This window comes from Anneissia japonica, unplaced genomic scaffold (genome assembly GCF_011630105.1).
Source record: "Anneissia japonica isolate Jap-2015-1 unplaced genomic scaffold, ASM1163010v1 scaffold376_len1572418_cov194, whole genome shotgun sequence".
Taxonomy (NCBI): domain Eukaryota; kingdom Metazoa; phylum Echinodermata; class Crinoidea; order Comatulida; family Comatulidae; genus Anneissia; species Anneissia japonica.
The window spans coordinates 869058-886856 of NW_022741166.1; the positions used below are offsets into that span (position 1 = coordinate 869058).

General features: G+C 34.5%; 1 protein-coding gene across 1 annotated transcript; it reads right to left on the reverse strand.

The window, feature by feature from the left end:
* Positions 1-510: 510 nt before the first annotated feature.
* On the reverse strand, positions 511-14882 carry LOC117118617 (the record flags this gene model as incomplete). The annotated part of the gene is given in 20 exon segments (XM_033263255.1): positions 511-2444; positions 3233-3369; positions 3744-3835; positions 4374-4476; positions 4877-4954; positions 5450-5529; positions 6054-6165; positions 6949-7364; positions 7737-7856; positions 8231-8314; positions 9387-9453; positions 9593-9654; positions 9821-9968; positions 10867-11060; positions 11452-11504; positions 12194-12299; positions 12613-12779; positions 13024-13171; positions 13779-13835; positions 14770-14882. Coding segments are annotated over 20 exon segments (3293 nt in total), but the record flags the coding sequence as incomplete, so codon positions are not given.
* Positions 14883-17799: the final 2917 nt, after the last annotated feature.

Here is a 17799-nt window from a genome sequence, read left to right on the forward strand (position 1 = left end):
GAAATGCATTTTACGATTGGAGAGGCGCTTTACTGGTTTCTCACAATATAAATATTTGTCTAATGAAAGTGTTAAATGATAATGTACATGCTAAAGATTGTCAATCACCATTCAGCTTAGCTCTCGTACAGAGAAGACGAGTGGTGGCACCATTAATTGCCCGATGAGTGAACAAAAAATTTAGCAGGTAGTGGGATCCAGGGAGACAAGCCCCCCCACTGGAGCTTGTGGCCATTTTTAAGCTGTAAGATGTTTTTATAATATTATGCCCAAAGAATTTATTTATTCCTGCTTTACAGTCCATGTGGAGCCATGAAAATACAGAACTTTAGGACCCAAAACCAATACACTCTGTAGTACCAATACTAAGTACAAAGTAACTGCACATGTGCATAGGGTACATCTTTTATCCACCTCCACCAGTATAGATAATTTGAGCAGATTTACTAAGATTAACTGTAATGTAAACATGTTTTGTACAGCAGAAGCTAAAAAATACAAGTTAAAAACTATTTAAAACAATTCTTTACTTTTAATTTAAAAAAAACTTTATTTACAACAAAAAAACTAATATAAAAGTAATAACTAAATGACTGATTAAAGCATTCTTTACAGGTTCGTTACAAAATATAATTAAAATATGGAGGACATACAATTTCTTTTTTAAATCAATATCTTAACAAAAATACTTTATTTTTCTTACACGCTTTCATCAAACACACCAACATGATCTTGAGCACATTCACGAACAAATCACACTCCCACAAACAACTGGCATTGCTTTCATACTTACGGGCATAGTAATTATTATTAACACCTGGAATCTCAATGACACTGTCACGGCGTATTTGTCAAGTTACCCAAAAAAAAAAACTAGAATCTAATAGTCCTAGCAACATCACTTTCAGACTCAATAATGTGGAATCAACATCCACTCACCATCACTTAAACTTCCATATTAGATAAAGTAGCTTTCAGATTAATAGTTTAAACAAAAAGATTAACATTTTAAAATAAAAATATTGTCTGTAAAATACATCTGAAAAACTTGATTATGACTGAATATGTTTAAACTCACTGGTAATGAATTAACGTTCAAGTATTTTATACTAATGCTGAAATCAGGAGCAAAAACTAAATCAATTTTGCATTCAGCCTTTGTTAACTGCTAACATCAAGTACACTTAATTCACATATCTTAGAAATTATTATTCTTTAAACATTTTAACTGTTTTCCCACAACTGTTTAATTCCCAGTTTGCCTTTGCAATGGTTTAGAATAATGAACTTTGTTGATGCTATATCCTAAACCATGAGGAAGTCATCACTTCAAAAAATTGAGGAAAATAACACTCCATGCCCAAACAACAGTTTAGCCACAATTTTGCAATTTGCTTTAAAACATGATATTGACTAAAGTAACATATACAGTATTATGAAGTTTATAAAACTAATTATGATTAAGAGTTTTTCAGAACACAGCCGACTTCAGTGTTGCGTAGACCAGTAACCACCATAAATCTGCCGAACTCCAGCAGCAGACTGCCCTGTGAATGGCACACTCGACTGGGAGCTTGATGTGGGATGGCCCATGTATGCACCACCATAATTATAGCTGCCTTGGTTAACGTAATACTGTCCAGTGGAAAACCTGGCAACATTTTGATGCATAGAGTTAGGCTGGTTAGCCATAGGTTGATTGAATTGTGGCATAGGCTGAGGCATGGGTTGCTGGAACTGAGGTTGCATATGCACCGGTGGCTGTTGCAAGTAGGTTTGTGAGTTCCGAGGCTGACCAGGTTGAAAGTTCTGATGCATATTTGGAGGCACAAACTGCATGTTGAGTTGTGGTTGCATATTCGGCCGTGGCATTTGCATGTTTTGTGGGGGAAGTTGGTGGTTAGGTACTCCTGCGGGTACTTGTGGCAACCCAGGTGGGGCTGGTAACATATTTGTCCGTGGTTGTAGCACATTTGCTTGGGGCGGAGGAAGACTGGGTCTGAAGTTTTGCATGTATGATTGAGAAATCTGATTGGACTGGGGGATCAGATTTGACTGATTTGTCTGAAGATTGGATTGATGTTGTGGAAGAGAATGGTAATACGTAGTCCCATTATGAGAAAATGATTCCAAATTGTTGACTATTTCTGACTGTTTTAAGGAATCAACAGGTGCATTGTGGGTATTTGTCTGACTATCAGATATCAAACTCCTGTCTAAAGAGGGCTTGAAAGGTTCAACAACATTCATCTTCTTGGTGGTTTCACCTACACCAGTACTTTTCCCACTTTTCACTGAAACTGGGCTTGGTTTTGATATCAAAATATCCTCAGCGTCCTTTTCAGTACATCCAGCATCTGGATAAGAGCTATGGTCGTCAGTTGGAACTGAGTGGCGTGAAGTGGTTGACGTATGCCCCTGGGATACCAGATCACCAACTACACCTGAAAATCGCAAAGCCATTTTTTTGGTCAATTATATGTCTTTTAATGGCTCTCTCAACTGCAACTAACATCAATGGATTCTTAATTAGTTGATAAAGATAGTACAAGACAAAATTAACCAAACAAAAAAAAACACCCAATTTTGCAGTTGACTACACAAGTATTCCATTAAAAAGCAACTGAATACAGACCAAACGTTTTTTTAATAAAACAAAACTCAAAATTTGGTCATCAACTAGTTCTAAATATCGTCTGTACATGGTTTTGTAAGATACTGGAATTTAAGATATCAAGCACTAAAAATGCTATCTCATAAAAAGTGCTTGAGATTTTAATTAATATCATTGATTGGCAAAAACAAGTGTATATTTTTGTAATGCAAATCATGTTTTCCCATAACTTCAAAATATTTTGAAAAAAACAGAAATAATTTAGTCTGCACTTAAACATTAAATTCTTCTTAGAAATATTATTTGCCAAAACAACTTCCTAAAATGTTTCAAAGTTATAAATATATGAAATTTCACTTTTCTAAATCAGCAGCTTAAAACTACAAAATACAATTTCACAAAACTATAAGTCCTTTTCTTGTATATACAACCTTGAGCATTTTTATATGAATTTCAGCAGCTTAAGGACTTCTATAGTAATACCAGCTACTTAATTTCCTTATAATATAGTTTTTCAGTAGCTTAAGTAACACCATGGCAGAAAAATGTCACAAAATAGTAGTGCTGATGATAGTTAAGCATATCTGTCCCAAACAGTGTTCATAACATATCTTATACCTCTTTCAATCTCTTCTGCTTCAATCTGCATTTCCTTGATCTTGGTCTTAATAGCCGATATCTGAAGCTCAATATCTGAAAGTTCATCCACCATCACATTTCCTGCATCCTCCATCATAGCAACAAGAATTCTCTGCCTGAAAAATCAAAGTACAAATATCTAATGTTGAAATGATGTACATTGGGGAGCACAACCAACAGCAAGTAATGTGTCAATTACAGGATTGAACAATGCTTTATAACCCAATTCTCTTTATGATGGTTAGAGAGTTGAGTGTTTTAGTTGTGAGAAAAAGTCCTTCTGTCACAGGAATTGAACCCAGGATCCTGGGATTAGAAGGCAAGCATCTTAACCATTAAGCTACACAACTCTACTTTTTACAGCTTTTTTTATGGTCCTTGTTCCTCCGGCATTTATCATCCTAACCTGTTGAAACACCCTGAGCTTTCTACTGGTGACTTGAATTCAATAAACGATGCCTAAATTGCATTGAAAACATTTATTGCGTACCGTTTTCTCTCCCAAACTTGCAACATGAGTTTTAACAAGTCCAAATCATCACTCTCACTTTCATTCTTGGTTTCGGCAGGTGATATTTCTCCCTGAAATATAAACCAAAAATCAGATTAAAAATATTATTACAATAGGATGGTATTTATTTTTGGGCATTTTTGTCAATAGGAATGCAAGACAAGAAGGGCACATGGCCATATAAAGCAAAGGATGCTAAGAAGAGTGTATATAATAAGTATAAATATGTGTACCCAGGTTCTCCATATTAAAAATATGTGATGAGGTTGATGTTGATGTCAAAGTAAGTCTAGTTTGTGGTTCCATATGGCAGGACAATATGAATTTTGGTAAAGGTTTTTGAAAAGTTAATGGGATTTGAGGAAAAGACAAGATATTTGAGATAGACACAAAGTCATAGCAAGAGATTTCAAAACATTTAAATTTCCATGGTGTACCAGAGGTTTTATCATCATTCACTATTACTATTTCTTAGTATATTATTCATATTCAAACTTTCATATGATAGCATAACTATATACAAGTCTGCTGCAGCTTGGAAGCAATTGTTCTCAGCCATATATAATAGAGTATTTGGTTCAATCAGATTGAATGCTCATACTAGCTTACCCTCCAGTATGGGTTCTGTGGGTCAAACTGCTCAAACACTTGTGTCAATATGGATGACAGATCTGATGATTCACCCTCAAATACTGCCACCAAGCTTGGAATTCTACAACCAAAAAATAAAAAATATAAATAATATATCATCATGTATACTGTATGCTGTGAGAATTAACACAGTGTCATTCGTAGAGTACTTTATGTGATCCAAAGGCTGTAGGAAGTAAACCAGCAGTAGTTTAGCTACAAGCAGTGTCGATCGTACCTGGGTAAATCTGAGGGGAAGGAAAGAGGAAAATGCACCCAACCCTCCTGGAATAGATATTAATCTAATTAGAAAACAAAGCTGCTAAAGACCATGGAAACCCTGCTCCCAAATGTGGTCTTTAATTGTAAGGCGACCTGTATCTACATATCTATAAAAAATAAAAAAAATTACAGAAAAACCATGACCTTCTGCTACCTGATGGCATGAAGAGGTCAAGTAAAGAGTGTATTTTGTGACATACCTTTCAAGGGGATACAAGGTGATATAGGGACTGGAATCAGTCTGGCCTTCTGCTGCTGGCCCTCGAGTTACTTCGTACCTTAAAAAATCAAATGAAAATAATTAAAAATACATTTACAATAAGAAATGCAAAGGAATATTCTATTGCTTATTTTTTTTAATTCAAATGATCAAAATAATAAAATATAATCAATGAACACTACTGGCTTTGTTACTGTTATTGAATAATAAATACCTATGCTATTGCAGTGTAAATAAGATTTCCTCAACCCTCATAGAGACTGGGTTACAAACCTAACCTGTCAGAGCTGTGTAAGCACTCGACAGACCTGATGCTTGTTGTGAGACTACAAGGTTTTGCTATAATCATGTGTATAATGTACTACCAGATTATACAATGTTTATGTTACCATATTAGAGCACAGTTCCAATACTTCACCCCAATGATGACTTAAGTCGGATTCCGTCGACAGACCGAGTTGGGCCTAAAGCAGTGAGCATTAAAAATTAACAGCTTTGCTGGATGCATCATGCATCTTAAATATATTGTAAAGAATTTGACTATGTCACATACTCATCTAACTCGGCAAATAGATCTGGATTTTCTTCTCTAGAAAGCGACACTGATTGGATACCAAGTTGCTTAATTTGCATCTAAAAAAAATCAAAGATAAAATCAGGATAGAAATACACAACATGAAATTAATATTGGTGAGAAGATATACTATTTCAGGATTTGATCTAATATTGGAAGAAGTGTTTTTATAAAAATACACATTATTGCAACACAATGTAGAATACTGGATGAGAAAATTTAAGCAACCAAAATTGAAATGACACTCTTAAGCCCCACTGTAAGTGTATGAACAACCCTCATCAATGTAGGCCTATCCTAGAGCCTAGTGAAAGCAATCTTCAGCTAGAGGTTTTTATTTTCTAGGCCTGGTTATATTCAGTAGCCAGCATGATCACCGATAACAACCGTTTCCATACAATAATCAGTATCAAGAAAACCAAACTTCCAACTATAACTAAAAGTTTGAAGATAATTAATTCAAAACTCATTCTTTTTGTATAGTAACCTATTTTTTGTGAAAAAAAAATCCACAGAGCCAATATTAGCATGTTTTAGTGCAAGTTTCAGAGATGACAAAGATATATAAAAAAAAGTAACTCACAACTTGACTGACGGCGTCCACATCAATTAATGTTCTTAAGTTGGCGCTTGGTAGGTATGCAATGCCATCATGATTTATCAGATGAATGGTACGATCATTTCCAAGATCAAGGCTGTTGAAAAAGAAACCAAACACATAAAACAACTAAAGTACAAAAACACCCAACAAAGAATGATACTTATGCAAAAAATTAGTAAGTGCAACATGATTTCAGTAGAAGAGACTTGTTCAATGAGGTTTAGCAATACACTACACTACTGCACTACTTCATTTTTTTTTTTCAGAAACATTTAAATTTGCCCCAATAGGCAAAAAATGTAAAAATAGGCGTTGTTGAAGTGATGGTAGAAAAAAAAAAATCAAGCTGTATTAAACAATACTGTATAGAACTGCTTCCAATTCATAATTTCTTTTTTTTTCTTCTTTGAGATTTTTTTCGAGAGATGCTATGCCTAAGCCCCTGCAAGTCTACGGCCTGTTTAGGTATGCACGAGAGTCTTCAATACGCGAACTACGATTCTGACATGCTAAGATTTCCAGGCTAGCTTAGGTTTACAAAGGATCGCATAAATTCAAAAGCATACAAAGCACAGTGAATGCTAGAATAAGTAATTAAACATTATTTTGAACAATGGTATTGCCTTTCCTTGCCAGTTATTTCTCATGTTAATGGTGCGCGAATGTTTTCAAAAACCATAACATTACCCTTTCCTATACTTTTAACACTGATCATATTGTAAATTCTCCATAGTAATACCCACTATATGTCACATGACTGGCTGTAAACAAACCTCGTGGAATGTGTCTATTAAACATACTGATGAAGACTGCATCTAGACAAGTACACTGCCTATTAGAGGATTAAAAAAAAGCATGGTATCATTACTTTACTTACTACATAATATATCTACAAGACTCAAGATCATCAAAATCTCCACCCATCTCACGATTCATTTGCTCCATCAGCTCCTCATCAACCAACTCCTCAAGTTCCTCGTCAGGTACTGCACAGGTCAATACCTCCTCTCTAGCCTCCTCTCTAGCTGACTTTGCATAGAGACCACTTTCAATCACCGGTACGTCAATACTCAACCGGTTGAACTGTGCATCAATGGGGGCTGGCCTAGGCAAGGTTATCCTAGGAGGGGTCCTAGGAGGTGTTGATGTGTTAGGCTTAAATTCCTCCTTCTGTTCATCAGCCACTGGTACTTCTTTACATTCTGGGATTGCAGAACCACCATATGAATTACTATCATATACCAAGGTCGGTATATCAAGACCATACCCTGTCACAAGGCTGTACTCTGAATACTGTAAAATTTGAAAACCACATTATAAAATTTACTTTACAATAATAAATAACATTATGCATATATAATATATTTACAATAACAAAACTGACACTGAACTGTTCTTTAAGATGTATACGAACATAAACACCATACTCTCATATTGTATTTTGTTTATTTTCCCTTTTTGATCCTGGTAAACACAAAACATTCTTACAAACGTTTGTGAAACATGGTTAGGTATTTCACAAAATAACATTCACACAACATTGTACGACAAAATAAGTTGTAAGTACGTATTCATGGTTCTACAAAATAAGGTTTTCAACACCAAACTTAACGTTATAATGTTCTTACAGAATAAGGTAATATTATTAGCTGGGATATAACCTACTGGTTTGACATTTATCGTTGATGTTGTGAACTTGGCAAGATTCTCGCTCACAAGCAAATCGTTGATGTGCACGTCTTCATCGGTACTGGTGTCTGTTAAGCAGACAGACAGCACTTTTCCCTATGTACAAAAATACAAATGCATAAAATTATTATTCATGAGTATATTATGTTTATTCATGAGATTTGGCAAATGTCTAATTCATCACACAACTACTGATGACATGTAAGTGGGAAGGTAAAGGTTCATTTTAACCATACCATTAACCAGAGATAGGCATATAGAATGCTAAATGCAAGTTCACAATTATTTGTTAACCACCAACTTAAAATTCCACTCCCCTCTTCCTCATTACCACTAATCAAGCCTCTCCCTTTGCTTACTCCTTACTAAAACACCCTAATTATCCTTCCCCAGGTCATTCCCTTTTTTTCTATTTCCACTTTTCTTTTATTTTGATATAACTGCCAGTTGTAATAGGCAAAGCTGCCTACCTCTATGCTGGTTACTAAGGCAACTAAAGCTTTATCTGTACAAAGTTGAAGAATTCTGTCTTGTACAGCCTTGGTCCATTTATCCTGAAAAACAAGTCATTAAAAACAATTGAATAGCCAGCCAGCCATACTTGTCAGAATATGACAAAATTAATAATTGCAAGAACTGTGGAATAACTACAGTATATTTTTAATGTCAAAGTACTGTTTCTATAATTGTTAACAGCTATTTGATGTGAGTTGATCATTGTGTAAGAATCAGTTGATGGCTGATTATAAATGCAATTCTCTAAAATTCAAGTCTTAACACTGCACCGTTGGTATGCAGGCCAGTTTCGTATAAATGCGAATAGGCCATAGAGCTAATAAACAACTAGAGTGCTGACAAGATGGTGAAGCAATGCAGAGTTATGTATGTGTACCATCCAAGATGGCCGCCGTAGGAAAGCGCCACCTTCAGACTTAGTATACATATTATACCATAAATAAGCCCTCTGACTGACTATTATTTTATTTAATGATAATTAGTATTGATAATAACAAATTATTAAACTGTCCTAGCCAAAAAGAGGCCAAGTAGGGCATCTTATTCAAAAATTAAAAAAATAAATAAAATCGTGTACATTACACCCATTCACTGCAACGCCCGAGTTTCAAACATACGGGTAACTAGCTGTATTGAACTTTCTGTGTAAATTGAGGGCGCCATTGAAAATGATAGTGCTTGGGCGAAATTTGATTGGCTGAATCTATGACAGCCATCTTGGATGGTACACACACACAGCTCTGTTTACTGTATAGGAAAGCCAATAATTTTTGCACATTTTGATGTGAAACTTGTCAGGGGTTGTTTTGTTAGAAATTTGAGTAGTTGTTACAGCTGTGCTGGATAATAAGGAGACTTAGAAACTGACATAGAAAACAATGTTGTAGGCCTAGGCCTAGTTAGGCCTAACCGATAAAAAAATAGGCATCGCCTAGGCCTGGACTATGATGGTAATGTGAGAAAAAATATTGGCCTAAATAGGATTCGTTATTTTAATTTTTTTTATTTTTTTTTTTATAGAACACTTTCTATTCATTCTGAATGAACTAATGATCCAATGGATTCATTGACTGATAGAATGACTGAATTGATTGATTGATTGATGCATACCTCTACTGGCTGGATGAATGACAGTCTTGCATTAACACTCTGTACAGGTAGATGAAACATAGATGATCTATCAAAGAAAAACAAAATCTAAGATGTTCACCGTTCAACTTTGTTTATCCAATTTCCATTTCTACAATTGCAAACCCCTTGTTGTGTCACTTACTTTGTTTGCTTTTATTTTAATGTTTAAAAAATATAATATATACCTTAAGAATCGTAAAAGGCCTTTTGGTACACAGGCTGTTGTTCCATAATCTACATACAAAACCTGCAAGAAAAAAAAAATAAATATATTTTTAAAAAACTATAAAAGTAACAAAAAGCAGCAAAATTAAATGATTCGTAACAGAATAATACGGCAATAATTTATTGAATATTTTTCTACATATTTATTACAATAAAATGTCATAAAGCCCAATGAATTAGAGACTTACCTCTACAAAATCTATATTTGTAATGCCTGTAATAATTGCACGATGCCAGTTTCCATCTTGCTGGTAGAGGGCAGCACATACTTGATTGATTGCAATCATGGATTCAACCATTTTGTACTTTTCGCCAAAATTTGAACAGTACACTTCCCTAATATGAAATCATTTTTAAGTATTATATAAAATAACTTTTTTTTAATATATAAAATAAATTAATTAAATAAATTAACCGAAAATGTTTGCCTTATATCTTAACTAGCAGGTGATTTTATTGATAGATTATTTTGTTTTTAAGTATGGAAATATGATTAATTTGCATGCCAAGAGAAATTAATACCCCTATTTTGCACTGTTTTACCGTATCGTAATTCTCGGCTAGGCCTAGCTGATACGCAGTCTGGCCAAGGAAAGTTTTGTTTCCCTTTTACAGTTGAGTAAGTTTTAACTTCAATTGACCCAGTGAGGCAGTTTGACCTCAACATGTCCGTGCAGATTGTGCTTATCTGGCTCATTAGCATAACAATACCAGACATAAGGCTCGTTCAAGTTAGACGGCTTAAAATAGCCAGCTTCCTATCCTGGTAACAGTTACAAGTCCTTGGTTTCGAGAACTTATTTTTTTAAAGATCGTCAAAGGAGGGCGAAAAAAAAAAATAAAATCAAATTTTGTTTTCTTAAATAGCAAATAGTTTGCCAAAAACCATCCAGATGGACCAGAAAATACAAATATATTTTTGGTGAATGTAAACAGTGTAGTAATGGGATGGTTAAAAGCTTTAATTTTATATAATTAAGAAGAAATATACATATCTTATTTTTGGAGATTTCAAGGCAGCGGCGGGCGTAATAAAAATAAAGAAAAACCTTTATTTTTGTCATAAATTTCCTATTTTTTGTGGCGGCGGCTGTGCTAATTGGCCCAAAATAAAATTTTATTTTTATCTGGAATCATCATTATTGGCAGGCGGCGGGCTGGCTAAACAAGCTATAAAATGTCTTGCCTTAGAAATTATCTGAGTGGATATTTTTTCAAAAATTTTGATACATACTCAAGTTCATCCATAACGTCCTCCAGTTGCAGAAGTTCATCGGTCTTCAATTGCAGGGTCAAGTTGTAAGGCGACACCACGTTGGACACATAGACTTCTATGTATTCTTGCAGTGGAGGTAAATCATTGAATTTGTAGGAAACACCACTGCCAATTGCATCACTTGGTACTTTACTGTATGATGGTTTAAATACCTTTTTAAAATAAAGAAATGAATATGAATAAATCAAATGGCACACCGCTTTCAGGTACTAATACTACATGATGGTTTGTATTAAAACTTTCTGCAGAATAAACAATGAAAAAATTGAAATAGAGCTATAATGGGAAGTGAGATTAGAAATATTTAAATAAAAAGAGAACAATATCTAGATAAAATTTCAGAAAGATGTCTGTAAAAATTTAAAACTGCTATTGATTATAATTCATTAAAAATTAAATTCCCAATAGAAGGAAGCTCTCAAAAGCCTTTTTCAACAACTGTATGAATGCTGAAGAAACTGACTCCCAAGATACTAAGTGTCAGATGGAAGATGGAGGAACAATTGTATATGTAAAAATACATCAAATAATAGGTTTGGATACCTCAGGTAGGCTGCCTAGAGATTCATTCTTGGACGGGTACAAGTGAAGTCGACCTCAAAAAAAAAACAACAAAAAACGTGCAAAATTATTTTCAAAATGTAAATTAGAAATATAACGAGCACAATTGGACTTGCATACTCTGCTCTGCATTGAAAGGTATTATACAGTTTATTAAATTATGTAATAGATACTTTTCAGATACATATTTGGCACAGTAATAATATGTTATATAGAGATATTATTAAGACAATTGAAGCAACTCAATAGAAACGTCAAAATATTCTCAATAAAACAACAGTTCTTTTCAGAACTATGCGGTGTACAGCAAGCATTTAATATATTATTTCGCCATGAAAACCTTCAAACAATATGATATATAGCGCATCTTGCAAACAAGGCCCTTAAGTGCTACACATTTTTATCCCACAGTCAGTAAATAAAACATAGAACATATTCTCAGCTTCCTAAAGGAGAGTATATAATAAAACAGCTTGTAATAAGTGCATTGACGTTTAGATTCAACTTAAACAATACTCTTGGGCGGAGAGGGACAACTATAGGCAAAGTTCCTTGCCCAAGGACACAAGTGAAATGCAGAATGAAGGATTCAAACCCCAACCTCAAGGTTGAGATCCTGAATCAAAACTGCTGAGAACTCCCACAGAGAATTGCAAAGCATTTAGCCTATATGCATTGCCAAGTAAAATATTCAGTTTGCTAAATGGTTAAGTTGTAAGCCTACCTCTTCCTTTATAGACCACTTTAAGTGCATCTGGGATCATAACCACCAAAGTGTCAACATCCATAAAGCCATGATCTTGTAGTGGTAATTCCTCATCAAATATCTCCTGCAAAAACAAAAAAAAAAGTCCAAATGTCACAGGTACTTTAATTAACCAAATTAATACATAATCATATATAGCACACTTAAAAACATTAACTAATATAATTTAACTTCACTAACATGTAATCATTATATTTTGTAACAGTCCTAAAATACCACATTAGAATGCTTCCTAAAAATGTATTGATTTAATTAATAAATTCCATAGTTCTATACAAAACATCAATTTGTATCACTAAAAAAATGTCTTTGGTGTAAAATTAATCTAATAGTAGGGAGGGATAATAAAGAAAGGAAGGGCACAATTAGGCTCTTACTTCATATGCATTTTCAAGCTGCTGTACAACAATTCCTGGTCGCTGTTCAAGAACTTCTCGTATTTTTACCTTCAGTTGATCTAAAGTTAGTTTTGGTTTTTCAGACTTCACTTCAACAGATCCTTTTTCTTTTGTAGAGCTCTTCCTTGCTTTTTGCGGCTTTAGTTCTAAGTTACAAGGACAATTAATGTTTGTACCAATACATAACTAATGAATTTTCTCTCTTATTACTGAAGCATTATAATTCTTTTTTTAATATTTTATTCTTGCAAGCCAGGAGTTCTCAAATGCTATCTTATTCCATATTATTATATCAATTTTTATAAAAAGCAATTTTAAAATCCTATGTGTTAATCCTATTGAAAAAAAAACATACAGCTCAACATTGACCAATATAATGCTCTATCTCACCTGAAATACGTAAACGAGCATCAAAAAGCAGCCAATCACCATTTGGCTTTGGTCTCTCAATGGTTATCACATCTGGCATTGCAGAAACTAAATCAATCACGTTGAAAAATCCATACTTGGACAATGGAAGATCCTCACCAGTTAGTTTCTGAAGAGTGCATTAAATATAATTTAAATAACCAGTATCTAAATGGAAATTACTGTAAATAGCATGCATTCAAATGTAGTCCCAATTCAACATTATGGATGTACAATACTACCACTCAGCTTTCCTTTCTTGCAGGGGAGTATTTAGGGAGGGAGACTTGTTCCCCCAGTTTGCCAACTGCAGTCTTTTATTTTTTTAACAGAAAAAATACAAAATTGCATACATATACTAAATATACGAAACACGAATCATACCATTATATTTATATTTATTTCTGTATAATTAAATTACATCTAGGCCCTAAATGAAATCTGTGTCACCTTGTTTCATGGATTCTGGATCCGCACCTGACCCACGAAAATAGCCTGGCTCTTCTTTATAGACACTATCATTAGGTTATTCTATGTACATAAATCACAGCATTTATATAGTGCTATTTCATGAAGATCAGAGGGCTCAAAGTGTGGACTACAGTACTGTAGTTCACACAATATAGTATCAGATTTTACCACTTGTTTTGACAATCAATAATTATTTTTACTGTTTTCATCAATGAATATCCTATTTTTTGGAGAACCTACAGAAAGAAGGCTGAAACTTTACTTACACGATAGGCATAATGTAACTTGTTTGCCCAAAATCCATTACTGTTGCCACTCAAAACCTGCAAAATAAATTAAAGGGAAAGATTAAAGTAAACAAATAAAGAACAGTTACAAATAGTGACATTATAGCTGATGATACATTATATTTTTAATCTACCCTACAGTACTGTCCATTTAATTTAATTAGTTAGAGATGAATTCAGTGCAACAATGTAATGCAGTTATCAAGTTTACATATAGTATTATTATCCGGGTCAAATGGGTCATCATATAAAAAGTCAATGCTTCATGGTGACAGATGGCTCCAACAGCAAATGAGGTCAAGCTAAAATCGGCCATATTCGACTGGTCGTTCTTCATTAAACCACACATCTAAGCAGAAGTAAAATCCTACTAAACGAAGATGACCAGTCGAAAAGTAAACTTGTAAATACTCGACATAACAAAATGGCTGTATAGTTACCGCGATAAACGCTGAGTAATCAAGATTGCTTCAGCTTGTGCCAGTATGGGTTGTTCATAAAAAAATATTTTCATACAGTTTTTGAATTCTGTTAGCCTACAATTATTTTCTGACTTCGTGTATGTAAATGTTATAATTTTTATTTTCTGAAATTTAGTCTAAATTATATTAACGCAAATGTTGTTTCTAAACTCACAAATCAGCCATGATTGTTTTGGTCACGTGAATGGTTTACGTTAATTTTCATTGTCAACGAAGTCTATTTTACAAACCAGTTGAATGAAAATAATACTCAACGAAAATTAATCTGTAGTCAATGAAATGAACCAGTCGAATACGCCCATAGTAATTGTGAGGGTCACATGGCTGATTGTGGATTTTGAAGATTGGCAATTGAGAGTGGGGGGGGGGCTGCAGTTTTGACTGTCAAAACTGGGAGGGGAATGGTCTCAAGAGAATGAGAATGAAGTGTGATTATATGCAGTTAAGTATGTTTATCAAACATTAAAATAATTTTATACTAACTTTACCTTTCTAAGATTGGAAACCAATGCATCATCGAAGTTGTCAGTCCTTTTTGATTTGTTTTGGTTTCTGACTTTAGAGGGCGACATATCATGGTGGTGTTCACTAGAATGTGCTTCTGAAATGAAAACATTTTATTAGCAATTAGAGTTAGTGGAACATCCCATGTTCCATTAAGGAGTAGACTCAAGTTTTAGAAGCTGAAAAGAAAAGAAATGTAGGTATTATACCTAGAATAGGTACATTTGTAAAATAGTAAGTAATCAAAGTTAGGAATATACCACTGAATTGACCACTCCAGAAAAGATTACCTAATAATTACTCACTGACATTTTACACCAAAGTTGGTCACTTGTCATAGGTGAAGCATGTTCTTATCCACCAATCCCAATGATACCTTTAGTGTCCGTATCGTACAATGCTGTACCACTAGCCAAACCTTCTTATATTTTACGCCGTGGCTGGAGATAAGGTACCGTATCGGAACTTCCGATTGCTAAAGGTAAGGTAAATGATATTACGTCATGATTAGCCAATAGAGACCCGATACATGCGCGAGTCATTCAGTGCACTGCCACTGCAAGAGTAGCGAGTGTGTTTTAGCAACGATCGAAGATTCGTTCGTTTGCGGGTGTTGTTGATAAGCTGTGATTAATATTCTGTAGCCTGAGGCCCTATAGCAAATAAAAAGGGTAGCAGTTTTGCTAGATTTGGCGACATCAAGCGAGAATAAACTATTTTAATAGTAGAAGCCAGGCTTAGGCCTTAGCTACCCCTAAAACCTCCTAAGTTAAGCCTAGCCTAGTAGTACGACTACTAATGCCCCTAGGTGGGTATTCGGGCTAGGTCTAAGCCTAGCCTTAGTAGACCATTCTCTATGGTAGACCATAAAATACGCAAGAATAACAGAAAGGATTTTTAACCCAAACATTGTGATAAGCCCCAATCGAAATACATGAAATGGGCCTAAAGTTTTATGACATAAATTTGATCGTAACTGTTCGCCCCATGTTTCTCATGATCGCGACGTCGACTTTGCAAAAAAGCCAAAATCGAGTCGGTCATTTCTATTGGCTAATCATGACGTAATATCATTTACCATACCTTTAGCATTCGAAAGTTCCGACACGGTACCATATCTCTAGCCACGGCTTATATTTTATAGGGAATATTGACATCATGAGGAAGATTAGGAGGCACACTAAATAATGGATGACAGCAAGTATGTGAAACAGTTTTTCTGTGAATAGTCTGCCAGTAACTCCTTTGTAATACCTGTTGACTTTTCATGAGGGCACACTCCAACCCAAACTTTAAGGGCATGCAAATATGAGCTATAAAACCTGTCTCTTATACACATCTAGATGTGTATAAGAGACAGGTTCTATACAAAACATCAATTTGTATCACTAAAAAAATGTCTTTGGTGTAAAATTAATCTAACTAGTTATTAATATAATATTAGGCATAGTAATCGGCTTGATTACAAGGCTAGACCAAGTTAATTGTAATGCCGAAATGATAATAATAATAATTATTATTATTATTACCTGTACGTTAAGGGGAACTTAGACAAAGGGGAAATAACACAAAAATTATTCCCCTTGGGCTGTTATTATTTATAGGCCTAGTAAATAGTATCTGTAGGTTCTTCATTTCAAGCCTTAGGCCAAGGTAATTAATGCTGAAATGATTATTATTATTATTAATTATTATTATTACCTGTACTTTAAGGGGAATTTAGACAATGGAGGAATTAGAGAACAATTAAAAAAACGACGTTAAGGGGAAATAACACAAAAGATATTCCCCTTGGGCGATTACTATTTATAGGCCTAGTAAATAGTACAGTATCTGTAGGTTCTTCATTACAAGGCTTAGGCCAAAGGTAATTAATGCTGAAATTATTATTATTATTATTATTATTATTATTATTTTTATTATTATTATTATTATTATTTAGCATTAATTACATTACAATGATAGTTTGGACAAGTTCAATAACGCCGGAATGGTATATTATTTATTTAATAATATTTCTCTTATGCGCTCTATTTTTCATTTCATGCTTCAGTTTTGTCCCATTCCCCACCACCCACCACCCAAATTTCAGTCCATGTCAGTATGTGAAGCGTGACTGTTCTGTCAGCCTGACCCTAGGCCTAGTTTAAGAAGGGGCCTAGGTAAGACCTCAGCCTGTAGTTAGGCCTATAGTTTATCCTCTTTCTCTCTAGCCTTTGGTATAACTGTACCTATCTACACTGTATAACAGGAGGTACTATCTGTTGTTGTTGTAGATAATATACTAACATTTAATAACATCCAAGAAGGTCACAGTTAGTTACACAGTGACGTAGGCCTACATCACATAGTCCGTGAAATTTCATAGGCCTACCGTAGGTAAACATAGAAAGAGCAATAATAGTAAAACTCGAGCGTCACGACATTGCGAAGTGTCTGCTCTTGTTCCTCGTATCGTACTCACTCGAGTCAATCCGAGATGGCCCGAGTGAAGTTTCATGCAAATGTTTCGTACGGAAAAAAAAATCGCCCCCCGCCCAGTAAACGGAAAGCTGAATATTCATAGATTCTTCTCATATAAAATATATGAATTCCCATTGAATGAAAAAAAAAATCACCATCAAAATACTTTGCTATTCATTATCCACCATCAACTAAACTGCCTTAAAAAAATTGGTTCGTGTGGGAATTGAACACACAACCACCAGGTTTGCTATTCATTATCCACCTTCAAACTTAAAAAAAAAAAAAAAAAAAATTGGTTCGTGTGGGAATCGAACACACAACCTCCAGGTTTGCTATCATTATCCACCATCAACTAAACTGCCTTTGAAAAAAAAATGGCTCGTGTGGGAATCGAACCCACGACCTTAAAAAAAAAATTAATTAAAAAATTTAAAAAAAAACTTGCCCCGTGTGGGAATCGAACCCACGATCGCTGAGTTTACTACCCCTGATCCAGCATGACTAAACGGAGGGAGGTAAACCGCGGCCCCTAAACCATAAATGCAATA